This window comes from Schistocerca nitens, chromosome 11, assembly GCF_023898315.1.
Source record: "Schistocerca nitens isolate TAMUIC-IGC-003100 chromosome 11, iqSchNite1.1, whole genome shotgun sequence".
Taxonomy (NCBI): Eukaryota; Metazoa; Arthropoda; class Insecta; order Orthoptera; family Acrididae; genus Schistocerca; species Schistocerca nitens.
In genome coordinates, this window is record NC_064624.1 from 30,456,534 (window position 1) to 30,473,089 (window position 16,556).

At 42.9% G+C, this 16,556-nt stretch overlaps 1 protein-coding gene across 1 annotated transcript in view; it reads left to right on the top strand.

The window, feature by feature from the left end:
* LOC126212586 (uncharacterized) overlaps positions 1-11,610 on the top strand; it is an 85,969-nt gene extending 74,359 nt beyond the window's left edge. The window contains exon 7 of the mRNA XM_049940016.1: positions 11,474-11,610. Within this exon, the coding sequence (XP_049795973.1) occupies positions 11,474-11,610 (137 nt within the window). The remainder of the gene's footprint in view (positions 1-11,473) is intronic.
* Positions 11,611-16,556: the final 4,946 nt, after the last annotated feature.

Consider the following 16,556-nt stretch of genomic DNA (forward strand, 5'->3'; position numbering starts at 1 on the left):
CTCCCTTTTCTCCAGACCGCCACTAGGTTGTGGCAGCTGATGTGTCGGCATACGGCAAGGGCCATCCTTGCGCACTGGGATGCTGATGGCTCCGAACAGCCCATAGCTTATGCTTCTAAGACGTTGACCCCAGCACAATGGAACTACTCCCAGATTGAAAAGGAGGCTCTGGCAATAGTGTTGCTGTCCAAAAATTTCACACCTATGTCTTTGGGGCAAAGTTCACCCTCCTGATGGACCATAAACCCTTCGTTAGACTTTTCGGACCCCACTCTCACCTTCCAGAGCAGACGGCTCAAGGTCTCCAGTGCTGGGCATTTTTTTACATAATTACGCTTACACCACCCGGTATAAGCCCACCACCCACAATGCTAACGCTGACGCTTTGTCACGTCTCCCAGCCGGCCCTGATCCTGCCTTTGACCAACAGGAGGTCCTCTGCTGTCACATTGATTCCGCCTGCCAGGATGTGCTGGACGGTCTGTCTCTTAGGGCTGCTCACATTGCTGCTGCTACCCGCTGGCGACCCTGTCTTGTGATAGGTTCTCAACTATGTGGTCGACTGGTGGCCATCCTCCATTACTCGTTGGATGCAGTCTGATTTCAGCCCCTGGCGCCACCTGTCCCACAGGCTCTCCATGGTCGATGATGTCCTTCTATTGACCACGAAGTCAGATGCCCATCGGGTGGTCATCCCTCCAGAATCATGGCTTCGGGTGCTTGGTTTGTTACCCCACAGGCACTGGGGTCCTATATGAAAGTCTTGGCTCGCCAGCATGTGTATTGGTCTGGCATCGATGGCGATATTGAGCGCATGGTCCATGGGTGCACAGTCTGTGCACATCACCAGGCGAGCCCTCCTCAGTCATTTGCACCCTGGCCTGTGCCTCGCCAGCCCTGGGATCGCATCCATATCGATTTTGTGGGCCCGTTTTTGGGGTCCATGTGGTTACTCATCATTGATGCCTACTCCAAATACCCATATGTTGTCCGAATGGCATCCAACACCACAGAGGCTACACTCACGGCCCTGGCCCAAGTTTTCGCCATCAAGTGTCTGCCATGCACATTGGTCTCCGATAATGGTCCCCAATTCACGACGCTCTCCCCCACAACTTCTGTTGGGTTGGTTGGTTGGTTGGTTGTTTGGGGAAGGAGACCAGACAGCATGGTCATCGGTCTCATCGGATTAGGGAAGGAAGTCGGCCGTGCCCTTTCAGAGGAACCATCCTGGCATTTGCCTGGAATGATTTAGGGAAATCACGGAAAACCTAAATAAGGATGGCCGGACGCGGGATTGAACCGTCGTCCTCCCGAATGCGAGTCCAGTGTCTAACCACTGCGCCAACTCGCTCGGTGCTTCTGTTGGGCCAACAGTATCAAACATATCTGTAGCCCCCCATTCCACCCTTCGTCCAATGGTGCAGCAGAGAGGCTTGTCCACACTTTTAAACAACTTTTGACTAAGGCAGTCGACACCTCCGTCCACATCGGCCCTCACCCTGTTTTTGAGCATCTATCGAACTACGCCAATTGATGGACACAGCAGAGCTCCTTAATGGGCGACAGCCGTGGACCCTGCTCCATTTCCTGATACCCTCCTTCTCTTGTCCCCACTCCTGGCCCTTGCAGCGGTATGACCCTGGCATGGCAATATGGGCCCACGAGTATGGGTGCAAGGTGGGTTGGACTCGTGCCACGGTCATCGCGGCCCATGGGTGGCGGGTGACGTCGGTGCAGACGTCGAAAGGGTTGCAGCGCCGCCATCATAATCAGCTCTGCCTGTGTGCCCCCACGGGACACGTGCTGCCGCCTCTTTCCCTACGTCCTTCTGGTAGAGACGTGGTCCTCGAGTCACCATCCCTGCCCCCGGTTGCCATCTCCCTGAGGGCCTCCGGGAGGATTGGTGGCTCCTTCCCCCACCCGGGACTCTGGATCGGCTGTCATGGATACCTCGGGCATCGCTTCCTCCCTGCCAATAGCGGTTGATAAGCCTGACTCCCCTTCCCACTGCCAGACACCTCGGCACTGTCGCGGGCGTTTCCTCCCCTACTCGAAAGTTTTCTGTGGCACATGTTCATAGGATGTTTTTTTTCTCCCTTTTCCGCTGGGGCGCTGTCTTTGCAGTTTGTCGGTTTTATTAATGTACATTGTATAATATATGTATATAACATATGTTGTCTCAAACAAGGAAATTTTCTATATGTGCGTGAAAGTTGTACTTTTATGTGATTTGAAATTTAAGTACCATGAGAAGAGACAGTCAGATCCTTACAAAATCGAAAGAGAATCCAATGGAAGCAGTATGTGGATGAACGTGTAAATGGGTTTGTTGAGCTTATTAGTGGTTCGATTCCATAGAGTGGCTCAAACAGGTATGGTAACAAAGTAATAAATAACTTCTTGTGTGAAATGTGGCTTGAAGTGAACGCAAAGGTTCGAATGACAGAGTTATATGAGATTAGAGTTATTGCGTTTCTGAGACGATTACCCCAGGCAAGTCAATTACTTTGAACCGAACCACCACTGTCACTTAGCTAATATCATCAAGTTACAACTCGCCGAAAACAGCCGCACTCATTGCTCTGCAATGTTCGCAGAGAACGACAGGAAAGTCCTTGAGCAGTAATCGATGCGCACACACGAGAACGCGTTATGAAAGTCCAGAACTCTGGTGTGGTAACCGCGTCAAGACACAAAACTTCGCTCCAGAGAAGCCGCGATCCGCCACGTCAGCCACACGGGTGCCGACGGCCAACTTGTCAACTTCCCGAGCTCCGAGGCTCTCCACGAAATCATTCTACACGAGGGCCTCTCAACCAGTCTAGACCAGGAGAGAACTGGAAGCCCCACCCCTCGCCACTCCCTGCTGCTGCTTACAGCCGCTTCTGTCACGTTCTGATCTTCAAAAAGGTGAACCAGCTAGCAGACACGGGTGCTCGGGAAATCACCTGTTACAACGCATTCACTCGTGGCGTATCAAACATTAACTTCTGGAACCAATGTACCTATTAAGGCCTTTCCTCTGACATATCTGGAGACAAGCATTCTCGCAGCCGAAAATGTGTGAACTGTTGTTACATGTACGTAGTTGTTCGACATCACACGTGTCATTCAGACAAAACTGCTGCCAACTACATCGTACGTAACTCGTTCCATTGCCGTAAAATGCGGCACCGTCGCGTGCATTGCCAGAGCCCTCCAGATTTGGGGTCAGCAGTCTGCACAGCCGCCAAACTCGGCGACAGGCAGGGATGGACGACCAACCCGCATCTGGCGAGGCTAACGACGCAGAACTCAAGGCTGAGTGCGAGGGTTTGTAAGTAGGCCGAGGGTTTGTAAGTAGGCCATCTGCACCAGATCTGAAAAACGCAAAACTACGTGAACTAGCCGAGAACTCCGACAAGAAATCCGAAGTAAACGGCCAAAGCAGCCACAAACATGACACTCGAATTACAAAAAGTTCACACTCATTCATCTACAACCTGTCAACAACTTTTAAACAAGCGACGTTCCACTACATTAACCTCCTACTCTCACAAAGAACAGGGTTTACAACCGGTTAGATGCAGCTGGAATTCCAGCTCATCTAACACACCTTATGCCAATTCAACAAACGTTAAAATAAGCAAAGAAACCGCAAAATTGCTGTAACCTACACTAAAACAGTTGCCGTCCACCAAGTCGTTCACCAAAAATTCCGAAAAAACTTTGCCACCATCACAGCACACCCATTTCGAAATCCGAGAAAAGAGTCTGACCTACTTACTAATCAGAGGCAACCATAACAACAACCACACAGCACGCCAAACAGCAAGAAAAATAGAAACCACACAGAGTCACGCTCACCATTCTGATAACCGAGGTTTACTGTGATATAACAAATGAAAAAACTGAAGAGAACCTAGAAGTACCGGGAGACTAAATCCAAACTCCGTGCTATCATTTCAGACATCAGTCCAAGATCTATTAAGAAATTCGAGTCATGTACAGTCAGAACAGCCAACTTGCTCGCCATTTCAGAATGCATTGTACACCTCACAAGGTTAAACGATCCAAAACACTACCTCCTCAATAACAGCAAGGTCCAAGTTGCAACACTTTCCAATACGTCACAAAAAACAGCCGTAATAAACCGAAATGTAGAAAATGGAGTCGACCACATCGAATTTTTAATTGTAAGTTATACCCGAAAAAAGAGGCACCAAAATGCAGCAGCGGTTACACTGATAACTTTCATAACGATGAGAGTTGCAAAGAAGGACCAAAAAAGCCTTTCTCAATAACGAAACTAAGAATGTTAAGTGGATTGACGAAACCACTATAATCTTTGAGCCAGAGCATGAAGAAGCAATCAAACGGAAAACTTTCTCTGAGCCTTCACTAGAGCCCTCCTCAACGTTATATCTGAAAGGAGGCAAAGAATAACAACAGTTTCAAAAAAGTTCCTACGACGTTCTTTGGCGAACACGGATCCACATCTATATCGCCAAGCCGACGGACCTATCCTTGCATGAGACACCGGGAAACACAATTCAACTCTCACATTCAAACCTAGGAAAGATATTGCCATTGTCTGCTTTGTGAATGCATTTGGTTTCTGTGCGGAAAACAAACTGCTCGAACACTTAGTAAGAGACAAAGAAGATAGCATTATAGTCGTAGCCCATACCTGATGCCCAGGCAAAGAAATCAATCTACATAGCTACTTCTGTCACCGACTTGACGAAACCAAACCAGGCCATGGTAGAAGTTGAAATAGATGCGTTGCAGTGTTTCATTTTAAACACCTAGCTGCAATACAATTCAACCTACAGTAAAATCTAAACATTCACCACGCCATCGAGTTAAAAATTAGAGCACAGTATATATGTACCTCGTATCGAGGAACTGCTAATTGACCTCATTATTTATGTACCCTCACTCGCCCCAGCTAAAGTCACAGGAGACTCCGTGCTAAATCCATGATATTTGCTGACAGAATCGAACAATAAAAATGGTAAACTTCTTGTAGCCAGTTTGAATCTCACCAAACTCAGAAATGACTCGCCCCCAGCTACTATCAATCACTATGGCACTTCTATCTTAGATCACATAATATGTACACCATAAGTACCAAGATGCTGAAGCGAGACTGAATTTGGTGACAGCATAGCTAATGAGTACCTGCCATTTGTCATATGAACTTCAGCTATTAACCACAAAAAAGAGGAAAAAATTAAAGAATCATCGACTCACGAAATCGGATCATCGAAAAATTCAGATTGAGAGGGTTCAGCACAAAACCTAACGTATTAACTATTGAAACCACTTATTATAACAATTACAACAACAAATAGTTGAAGCAATATAACCTGGTATAGCTGAAAACGGCCCTAAGAAGAAAAAACACAACACAGAGAAACACATCTTACATGCATAATAAACAAAATTAAACAGAAGGAAAATACTGCAGACAATACAGCACTAACCAAACAGACGTTCTAAGATCGGCATGAATAGTCTCAATGACCTAATACGAAAAGAAACCCACCAAGTGATGGGCGAGAAAATCACAAGAATTAGGCCCCGTAATGCCAGTCGTTTTTGGAAAAAATTTCAAACGAGCCATAACATACGATTAGCGACCACCACAAGAGAGTTCCTCAAAGAGCTAGAAAAAAAGAGTCGCGATCATCCATAGTATCCAAAATTCGACAAAACTCACGAAGAAACGACATTCCAAAACCGAATGCAACCGCTTAACAGCCACTACTTCGTAAGATTAAGGAATCTGAAGTGGAAGAAAAGCAGCCGAGGGACTAGAGTCACAAGAAGATAATAACGTAAATCACACCTTTCACAAGACACCTGCTTCAAACACATTAAAAAGTTTCTTCAGCCCGGCCATGAAACTGAAAACAGTGTCTCTAAAATATAAGCAAGCTAAAATGAAGGTCATTTCCAAACCCGATAGACCAAAAAGCAACCTGAACTCATAGATTACCGTGCTCTTAGTGATACGGAAAACTTTGGAGACAGAATAAAAAAATTCAAGGAATAAAGCAACATAATACCACAAGAACAAGCCGGATTCAGCGGCAACCACAGCACAGGTAACCCGGTCCTAGGACTGAGCAGCAAAGCGACGCCGGCTCAACGCAGCAAGGCAGAAGCAACGGCAGCACGCTACCTGGTGGACGGCGAACGCGCGTTCCATTGGTTGTGGCATGCTGGGCTGTTCTTTGAAACGTTAATTTTGAACTTCCCATGCCAAACTGTGCAGTTTATTAAAAAATGTTGTTCGAAACAGGTAAGTATAAGCGCTGCCTGGTGACCACCATTCGATAAGTATTACGCCATCTGCAGCGACGCCACGTGGAACAGCCACATCTCCACTGCTACACACAAACGACACAGCTGACATCGCTAAAGCTCGGTCGAGGAATGAAAGAACAGCCATGTACACAGACGGCACTGAATACTGGTGTCACGGCCCAACATGCGGCAGAATTAAAGAGCAGGTCAGCCACTTCAGAAACAAGCAGGAACCTTCGCTAAGCAAGTCGATGTTAAGAGCCAACCCCACAAAAAGTCAGTTAACGTTGTTCTAGCACCGACACCATATTAATTTGCAAGCACAGAAACCAAACAAGCTAAATATTCTACTCTCTGTCCGAGACCACCCCACAAACCCATGTAAAACCCTTGGAATTAACTTAGACGAACTATTAAATGCGGAGAAAAACAAAATAGACCAAAAAAGCAGAGAACTCATGCTATTATGACTCGTGAAACATACAATGTTGAACCAGTGTCATTGTTTACAAATCAAATACTCGTTCACCCAGAACTTGAACATGCAATATAGGTATGGCTAATGACAAGCAATCAAACTAAGAAAATCATATCTAACAACAAGATGATCCTGTGAGTAACTCAAAATCTAGCATATGACTTTCCCTGTGCCTCTGTAACGACACACTCAATACCGAAAAGGGAAAGACGCTAATATAAGCTCAATAGATTAAAATACACTGGATCAACGAAATCTGTCCTTCAGCACCAACCTGGGACCTTCAACCACCCATATTTTAAATACATTTGTATTCCCCACACACCATCCTTGGAGTTACATCAGACATATTCTGCCAGTCAGTTATAAACAATGAAGAAATACAGAAACTGTGAAATAAGGTGTTATAACGCAGAAAGACGTTGTAGCCTTCAGTCTGAAGGCTGGTTTTAAACACAGCTCTCCATTCTACTATATCCTTTGCAAGCCTCTTCATCTCCAAATAACTACTGCACCCTATGTCCTTCTGAATCTGCTTACTGTATTCACCACTTTGTCTTCCTCTACGATTTTAACCCCACCCACATACACACACTTCGCTTCAAGACTAAACTGGTTATCTCTTGACGTTTCAGAACGTGTCCTACCAACCGATCCCTCCATTTCGTCAAGTTGTGCCACAGATTTCTTGTCCCTTGAAATCTGCTCAGCATATCCTCACTAGTTACATGATCCACTCACCTAATCTTCCACATTCTTCTGTAGCACCTCATCTCGAAAACTGCTATTCTGTTTTTGTCTAAATTGGAATTCACGATTGTTATCTCATGTCGTACATTTAAGGACTTACTTTATAACATGTTAAGCAAACAAAATTCCATATGTACTCTGACAAAGACAGAAGCATGGTACTTAAACTGAATTATTGTTTACTTTAAGTGTATGTGCTGGGGTCACACCTTTCTGGTCTGTACATTCATGGCTTAACAGAAAGTCTTCAAGAATATTGATTTATACTGATGACATTAGCTTGGTTGTCCAGAGCCACAACGTTTCTGATGCTGAAACCTCTTTATCCGCTGATTTGGAAGTCTTTGATGTATACCTCAGGAAATGGTGACTGTACCTAAATCCACAGAAAACAGTTATATTCGCACTACATCTATGCACAAGACAGTCAGATTACATACCAGACGTCAGATTCAGAGGTCAATAGCTCTAGGCAAAAATATTAATTTAAAAGTAGCATCTTTCACTTGTAGCAGCTAAAGTCAAAACGAGAAGCAAGTCCTCAAAAATTTGGTGGCACCGTATGGTGAGCTAGTGCTCGTGTTTTAAGATCCACAGCTTTAACTTTATTATATGTGCTCTCTTACTGAAGATTATTGTTTGACAAGGATCAATAGTGCTCACACTAAGAAGATAGATGTGCAACTCAATCAGGCATTACGAGATGTATTCAGAGTACAAACACTCTAACACTTCCTGTTCTCAGCATCGCCCCACCTCCAGCTGTAAGAAGATCAGCTCTGCTAAAGGTCTGGAAGAACATTCACAGGAAATCTCGGCTACCCATTCATCGAGATATTGCACAAGCAGAACACCAACGCTTGAAATCTAGGAAAATCTCATGGTGCACAGCAAAAAACCTTGTTGTGTCCTCTTTCATTGTCAAATATTCATGGAAAATTTAGTAAGCGCAGTCGTCAGTAGCGAACAAACATCTAGTCAAGGTTGCTGTCATGCAGACAGAAGGATTCGATCTCCCCAGACGTCAGTAGAGGATCATGAACTGGATTAGCACTGTACAAGGCAGATGTCCTTATCTAAAGTAGGGAGTCAGTGTTCTTTTACAGACAATTCTATGTGACTTTCTAAATATTCCATTTGCCCTAGCCTCAATATTATCATAACAACAGAAAGGTCACATGTTGCAACACCCTCTGAGGCGGGTGCATGCCCTGCCCCCTGTCATGACATCACATGATGATCCAATTGTGCTAATCCAGAGATCCCTTTATCCCCAAAAAGATTCTATTATCTCCATGTTTAATCATCAGGATATTTATGTTAACAGCATATGGTTCCAAACATGCAAATGCAAGATTAGTATATCTTTGCGAATGTAAAATTATAGTAGAAACTGAGAATGTTCGTCATAATGCTGAAACACAATTTACAGAGATGAAGTAGGGAGAGCAATGTAGCCAATGAAGCGCACTGAGAAGTCGATGACAACAGACTATGCTCTGTCTCAAATTCCTCCTGACATGAACATCTGTAGAAATAAGGCAACCATGATCAATCTGTCTGATAATCCAGTATTGAAGTTCTCATCATCATCATCACAAGACTCTTCACAATGTATTTATTTAAAACTTGAAGAGTTATGAAATTGTAGTGGCAATAAAGTGCAATATGAATTGGAACAGTGTAGTCAGTGGCAACGATATGTGAAAGCATTATTTAAAGATGTTATAAGTTATGTACATGAAATGTACTATACAAAATCACTTATGCATAAGTGTATGTATGCTTGCAGTACTGAAGTCTCCTACCATAACTCCTATAAATATTAAATCTATAGAACTTGGTTTACAGATGGAGAAACGAAATATATCCTTCATCCTGTTGGTTTGAACATAATGCAAGCAGCATTTATAGGGTATAAAAATGCTATTTCAACAATTCTGTAGATATGTAAGGCAGAATGAATAATAAGAAATGTATCAAGGGCATATTTTTTTATTTCCTGTATGTAAAAACGTTAAAAAACATAATTATTTACAATGTATATTTGTTTTTTATTGCAACAAAGGCATTGGGAAACAAATATTACGCAAGATACTTGCAGATATGATAAATAGGTCATACTATTCTGCAAAAACTTAAACATACATACATAAATATACTCACTCACTGATTGAATGGTTTGAGTATGGCAGAGAGTCAATAAGTTTCGACAATACTAACACACATTTAAAACAGCACAAAAAGGGTTCAAGTTACTTGCAAATACCAAGACACTTAAAGCAGTGATATGAGCAACTGAAGAGGGTATTGACTTTGTTAATGAAGGTTCAGTAATACTACTTTTAGGCTTTTTGAGAGGAGAACATCTAGCATTGGATGCTGAAAAGGTTTACAAATCTGACCTGCCTGTAAATACACTCCTGGAAATTGAAATAAGAACACCGTGAATTCATTGTCCCAGGAAGGGGAAACTTTATTGACACATTCCTGGGGTCAGATACATCACATGATCACACTGACAGAACCACAGGCACATAGGCACAGGCAACAGAGCATGCACAATGTCGGCACTAGTACAGTGTATATCCACCTTTCGCAGCAATGCAGGCTGCTATTCTCCCATGGAGACGATCGTAGAGATGCTGGATGTAGTCCTGTGGAACGGCTTGCCATGCCATTTCCACCTGGCGCCTCAGTTGGACCAGCGTTCGTGCTGGACGTGCAGACCACGTGAGACGACGCTTCATCCAGTCCCAAACATGCTCAATGGGGGACAGATCCGGAGATCTTGCTGGCCAGGGTAGTTGACTTACACCTTCTAGAGCACGTTGGGTGGCACAGGATACATGCGTACGTGCATTGTCCTGTTGGAACAGCAAGTTCCCTTGCCGGTCTAGGAATGTAGGAATGGTAGAACGATGGGTTCGATGACGGTTTGGATGTACCGTGCACTATTCAGTGTCCCCTCGACGATCACCAGTGGTGTACGGCCAGTGTAGGAGATCGCTCCCCACACCATGATGCCGGGTGTTGGCCCTGTGTGCCTCGGTCGTATGCAGTCCTGATTGTGGCCCTCACCTGCACGGCGCCAAACACGCATACGACCATCATTGGCACCAAGGCAGAAGCGACTCTCATCGCTGAAGACGACACGTCTCCATTCGTCCCTCCATTCACGCCTGTCGCGACACCACTGGAGGCGGGCTGCACGATGTTGGGGCGTGAGCGGAAGACGGCCTAACGGTGTGCGGGACCGTAGCCCAGCTTCATGGAGACGGTTGCGAATGGTCCTCGCCGATACCCCAGGAGCAACAGTGTCCCTAATTTGCTGGGAAGTGGCAGTGCGGTCCCCTACGGCACTGCGTAGTATCCTACGGTCTTGGCGTGCATCCGTGCGTCGCTGCGGTCCGGTCCCAGGTCGACGGGCACGTGCACCTTCCGCCGACCACTGGCGACAACATCGATGTACTGTGGAGACCTCACGCCCCACGTGTTGAGCAATTCGGCGGTACGTCCACCCGGCCTCCCGCATGCCCACTATACGCCCTCGCTCAAAGTCCGTCAGCTGCACATACGGTTCACGTCCACGCTGTCGCGGCATGCTACCAGTGTTAAAGACTGCGATGGAGCTCCGTATGCCACGGCAAACTGGCTGACACTGACGGCGGCGGTGCACAAATGCTGCGCAGCTAGCGCCATTCGACGGCCAACACTGCGGTTCCTGGCGTGTCCGCTGTGCCGTGCGTGTGATCATTGCTTGTACAGCCCTCTCGCAGTGTCCGGAGCAAGTATGGTGGGTCTGACACACCGGTGTCAATGTGTTCTTTTTTCCATTTCCAGGAGTGTATATTCCTGAAAATTCATGTTTAATGCAATGTCGCAAGAGATATGTATTTAAAGGATAAGCTGCTACATACAATTTCTGTTTTTATTTTTTTCCTGCAGTGTGTGCTGGATACAAAATATTAGAGACTCCATCTAGTGTTACGTACCTCCCTGTAATTGTTCAAACATTGCATGTGCTTGAGGTGAATGTTGTTAACCAAGACAGTCAACTTGCAACTTCTGTGGAGAAGAAATAATCTTACAACTACATTTGAAAAAATGTGATGGTGATATGCTATAAATGTGGTATATGCACATTGCAGAGCAACACTTCTGTGTGTAAACTCGTTACATCAACATAGGCAAGGAGGTGGCCATGGTGGGGGCAGCAGCACGATGCCAGTGGGAAATACGCTGCTATTCTCACTCCAACACCTACGTCACATAGCAGTGGCAGAAGCAGCGTGACATCACCTCAACCTGGATGTTCACTCTGGGAAACACACCCACCTCTCACCCATGCTGGAGGTGCACAATCGGTGCAAACGATGCGATGGCAGTAGAGTTCCATCAGTGGTCAATGCAGAAGTACCAGCAGCAGTTCCAGTAATAAAGACCACTTGCTTGTGATCAGCCAGACCGAAAACCTAAATTAACCAGTGATTTGGTATTCTATTAGAAACAGAATTGCACAAGCTCGTATTAAGAGTGCTGTTGGATATCTGGACTCCCCCCCTCCCCCTATACTTCTGGTGCATGTAAACCTGTTTGGAGGCGAAGGATGTCTAAAATTTAAAGAACTCTCAGTATTCTTCAATTAAGTTTAAGCAATGCTATGCTATGAGATAGCAATTCCTACACATCGCAATGTGACTGAGATGGCAGTCATACATTTGTAGAGCAGAATAAATGTAGTACTGCAAAGCACCTCGCTCAGTGAATGTTAAGAGAAACATGTCTACGACCACTTACGAACAAGGTTATCAGAATTTGAAGAAAGAGGCTCTGGAAAGTATAAAGTAACATGCTGTTTTTGGACGTTTTTGCATACATCCATTATCAACGTAATGAGAGTTCTTCATACATAAAACTTCCAGGAGATACTGTGTCAAAACATATGGCTATTAAAGTAATAAATAAAGATGAATTCTGTTTTGCATTGTGTGAGCTGTGAGAATAATTTGGAGACCATCTGGAGTGTCCTGGTAAATATGGCATCTACGACATTCCCAGTGATTATAACTATAAAAGCATTGGTTATCCAATTCAAATTCAGCTCATCGATAATTTGAAGAGCAGAATATGCATATCTCTATTCATGTATACACCTTGGATGCATGCAAGGATAGTGATGGTAAGATTGCTCATAAAGTTGTTGGCTCCCACATTTTTCAGAATTTACCATTCATCGAGAAAAACTTACAGATTTGCCGATCATTTCTGATGAAAACAATACAAAGCAGCATTACTGTTTGATAAAAAACCTGTTGTCACATCTTATTTTATCACAGCTGAATAAACGTCATGGTGTACAGTACATCTACAGTAGATATTTGAGTACATTTGACAAGAGCGAAAATTTTTCTGAGCAGTAGTATGACAGTTCTATAAAAGCTCCCCATTGTATAGACAGGTGATGATAAATACACAGAATTTAAAAATTTTCTCCTCAAACAGCGACTACCTTTCACTGTTTACTCAGACTTGGAATTTGTGCTCATACCTGTAGTACAATATGAAGTAGATCCCAATATTTCACAAACCGCTATCACAGAACAACATGTACTCTTTGCAGTGGCATAGAAAGCCATATGTTCATACGATCCATCACTTCACCATATCGAATTGTACATTGGTACAGGTCCTGCGAGATGGTTGCTCGCTGAGCTGGAAGAACTTGCAGTGAGACTGATGATCTTTATAACACCTCTGTTCACATACTCAAAACACCTGAAAGTCATTCATTATATGAGAATGCGTTTGCAGTCAACTGTAAGATAAAACAACTGAAAAAGTTGTTAGGAATCACTGTTATTTAATTATTAAATTGTGTGGTGCAGCACACAACTCATGTAATTTGAGTTATAAACTTCCCTGACACATACAATTTGAGCAGATAACATGTTCATTTTCTCACTGTTCAGTGAGTGAATTACGTTTGCCTGATGATTCGGTTAATGTTATAGCCAAGAACCTGAAAAGTGCATTTCATATTCAAAGAGTATAACGGGAAATATCACATTATGGACAGCATAGTTATCTGACAAATTTATGACATACATCTGAGGACAAAATCCCAGGACCCAAGGAGCAACATAATTGTCTGATAATTCACAGGCCAACGATTGAATAACTCTTTTGCTGAAAATACCTCATTCTTATGTTTATAGGGAGGGAAATCCAAATATGATACTTAAAAAACTGTATTGCCCACCATTTCTTCACATTTTACAGCTAAATTTATAAAATTAAGCGATTTTTAAAGAATTTAACAGTTTTTATATAGTTAAAATAATTTAAAAAGGAGGTGTAATGAATGTAGATGACGTTGGTAGCACTGCTGAAAAACATTTGCTGGCAAAAAAGGCCGATCCTATATTTTGTTAACAGATGGTGTCTTGTTTACTGTCAACCTAACCTCACTTTCCCCTTTCCTGTACATGTGCTAAGTACAATGTCTAATCGTGGTTGTAAAAACTCTGCTGTCAGTTTTTGTTATACTTGTGGTGATTAAAAAACACCAAAGAAACATTACAGACTTAGTGGAAAAGGTTTGTCTACCATACTTTGGATCTAAACTTGGTGATAAAAAAAAAAAAAAATCTTGGGCGCCGCATAACGTATGTTACGTGTGTGTGTTGAAGATCTGAGAAAATTGTCCAAAAAGGAGAAAAAAATCCTTTAGATTTGCTGTTCCTATGATATGGAGGGAGCCAAGAAATCATTCCACTGTACTGTTGATAGTACAGGTAATAATTCGAAAAAATGAAGGTACTAAGCTACCCTAACCTTTCGTCTGGCATCCGACCAGTAGGGCATGGTGTACATTTGCCGGTTCCTGAACCACCAGGAGATTTAAACTCTATTCCAACAGAAGTATTTTCTGATGTACAATCTGATTGAGATGAACCAGACGATGATGAATCCCATTGTAATACAGAAAGTCTAGAGCCCAAATTATTTACTCAGACCCAGCATAACGATTTGGTTAGGGATCTGGGTGTAACGAAAGAAAAAGCTGAATTGTTTGGCTCTAGATTAAAAGAAAAGAACTTACTGGCAGTTGGAACCAGCGTATACATGTATAGAAAGAGAGAACAGCAGTTTTTAATTTTTTTTTTTTTTTTGACGAGAAGGTGATTTAGTGTACTGATGAGACATTCACAGTCTGATGAATGAGTTTGGCTTTCACCAGGAATGCTACCAAGGCCGCTGGAACAACAACATGATGGGGGACTACGGTTGGCCACTTTACCAAGAAGTTCAGCAAGCCACTCATTGTAGAAGAAGCTACACAAAAGCATCAAAGGAAAAAGAGAAAGAAAATACAAACCAATACCAGCTGACAAGTGAAACCTCTATTAACTCATAACATTGTTCTATGTAGCTTACTCTAAATAAAAAGCATGCTTATGTTGTAACAAAGCATTTCATTAGCTTCTCTGTTTACTATATAGCATAGGATTTTTATACTACATAATAAAAAGGATATTACTCGAAAACTATGGGTGATACAAAAAAACTAAGGCTACATTGAGATTCAATTCTCAAAAATCTATGAAGAAGAGCTATTAAAGTAAAAAATGTTTTTCAAAAAAAGTTTTTCATTGGCCTGTGTAATATCTTACATAATTACCTGACGACATGATGACATATATCTCAGGATCCATGCATAGTAGGAGGGTAACAACATAATTTGATAATTAAACATGCAGGTAATCGAACCAAAACATCTATGGATCCAGAGGTCTCACCACTTAGCAGAGTTGTGTCATTGTGTGACACTACATCAGATGGGGGGGGGGGGGGGGAGACACAGCCACCTCAGGGGGTGTTGCAACGTGTCACCTTGTTGTTGCTATGACAGTACTGAGACTACTGCAACTGGCGTAATTAGATACGAACCTTGAATTGTCTTTAAAAGAACACTTCTCCTATATTATCTAACTGACAATTGGGGATGAGCTAGTTATGCACACTACGACTGTGGTACCTCCATACAGTCAGTCCACCATATTGCTGCTGACCATTGTCTTCGAGCCAACAAAGGAATCATAATGGACATTCACCATGCATCACATGAAGCAATCTAATGGATAAAACAGCTATATCAGGAGGTGTAAGATTGTGCTAGCTAGTGACTGCACATTTGTTAACAGATGTTGTGTACATATACAATAAATAAATAAATAAGTGAGTGCATAAGATAAGGGTACACAGTATATTTGTTAAGAAGTGATCCTAAGTCTTTACATCCTCATTATAAATGTAACTTTCCATATTAAAAATGTAAAATACAAAAATACTGAAAGACGCTCAAGCTTCCTTGTCACCATTTGAAGACATCAAATGTGTGTGCTTGTTGGCGCCAAATAAATATTTCCAGAATAATCGATATTTGTGCACATAAACATACACAGTTACAATTCAAATAATAAAATAGATCTATTATTACCATGATAAGAAATACAAATTATAAAATAATAGCATGATTGTGTACGAAAAATGCAAATCACAATGCATATGTCAGTTTTGCAGTAGCTTTGCCACGAATACGTCAAAGCACATAGTAACATTTTGAAGGGAACTATTTAAATAAAGGCATACAGGTGCGATTCGTATATCTACTTCTTCTTTCAAAATGATTGTCCAGTATGGGAGAAAAGTATCTGCTTTAACTCAAAAATTTTCCTTCACTTCCGAAAATCATTCGATTCAGTTTCGTACGGCCGCCTAATTAACAAAATAACGAGAGCACGGAATATCAGTCCAGCTGTGTGGCTGGACTGAAGAGTTGTTACCAAAAAGAACACAACATATTGTAAGTAGGCTGTTTAGGTTTTTTTATTGGCAACGCCACCTCTGTATGAAAATCACTGGCTGTGCTGTGTGCAGTCTGTGGCTGCTTTGCATTGTTGTAATACTCGCCATTGTAGTGTTAGGCAGCTGGCTGTGAACAGCGTGTAGCGTTGCGCAGTTGGAG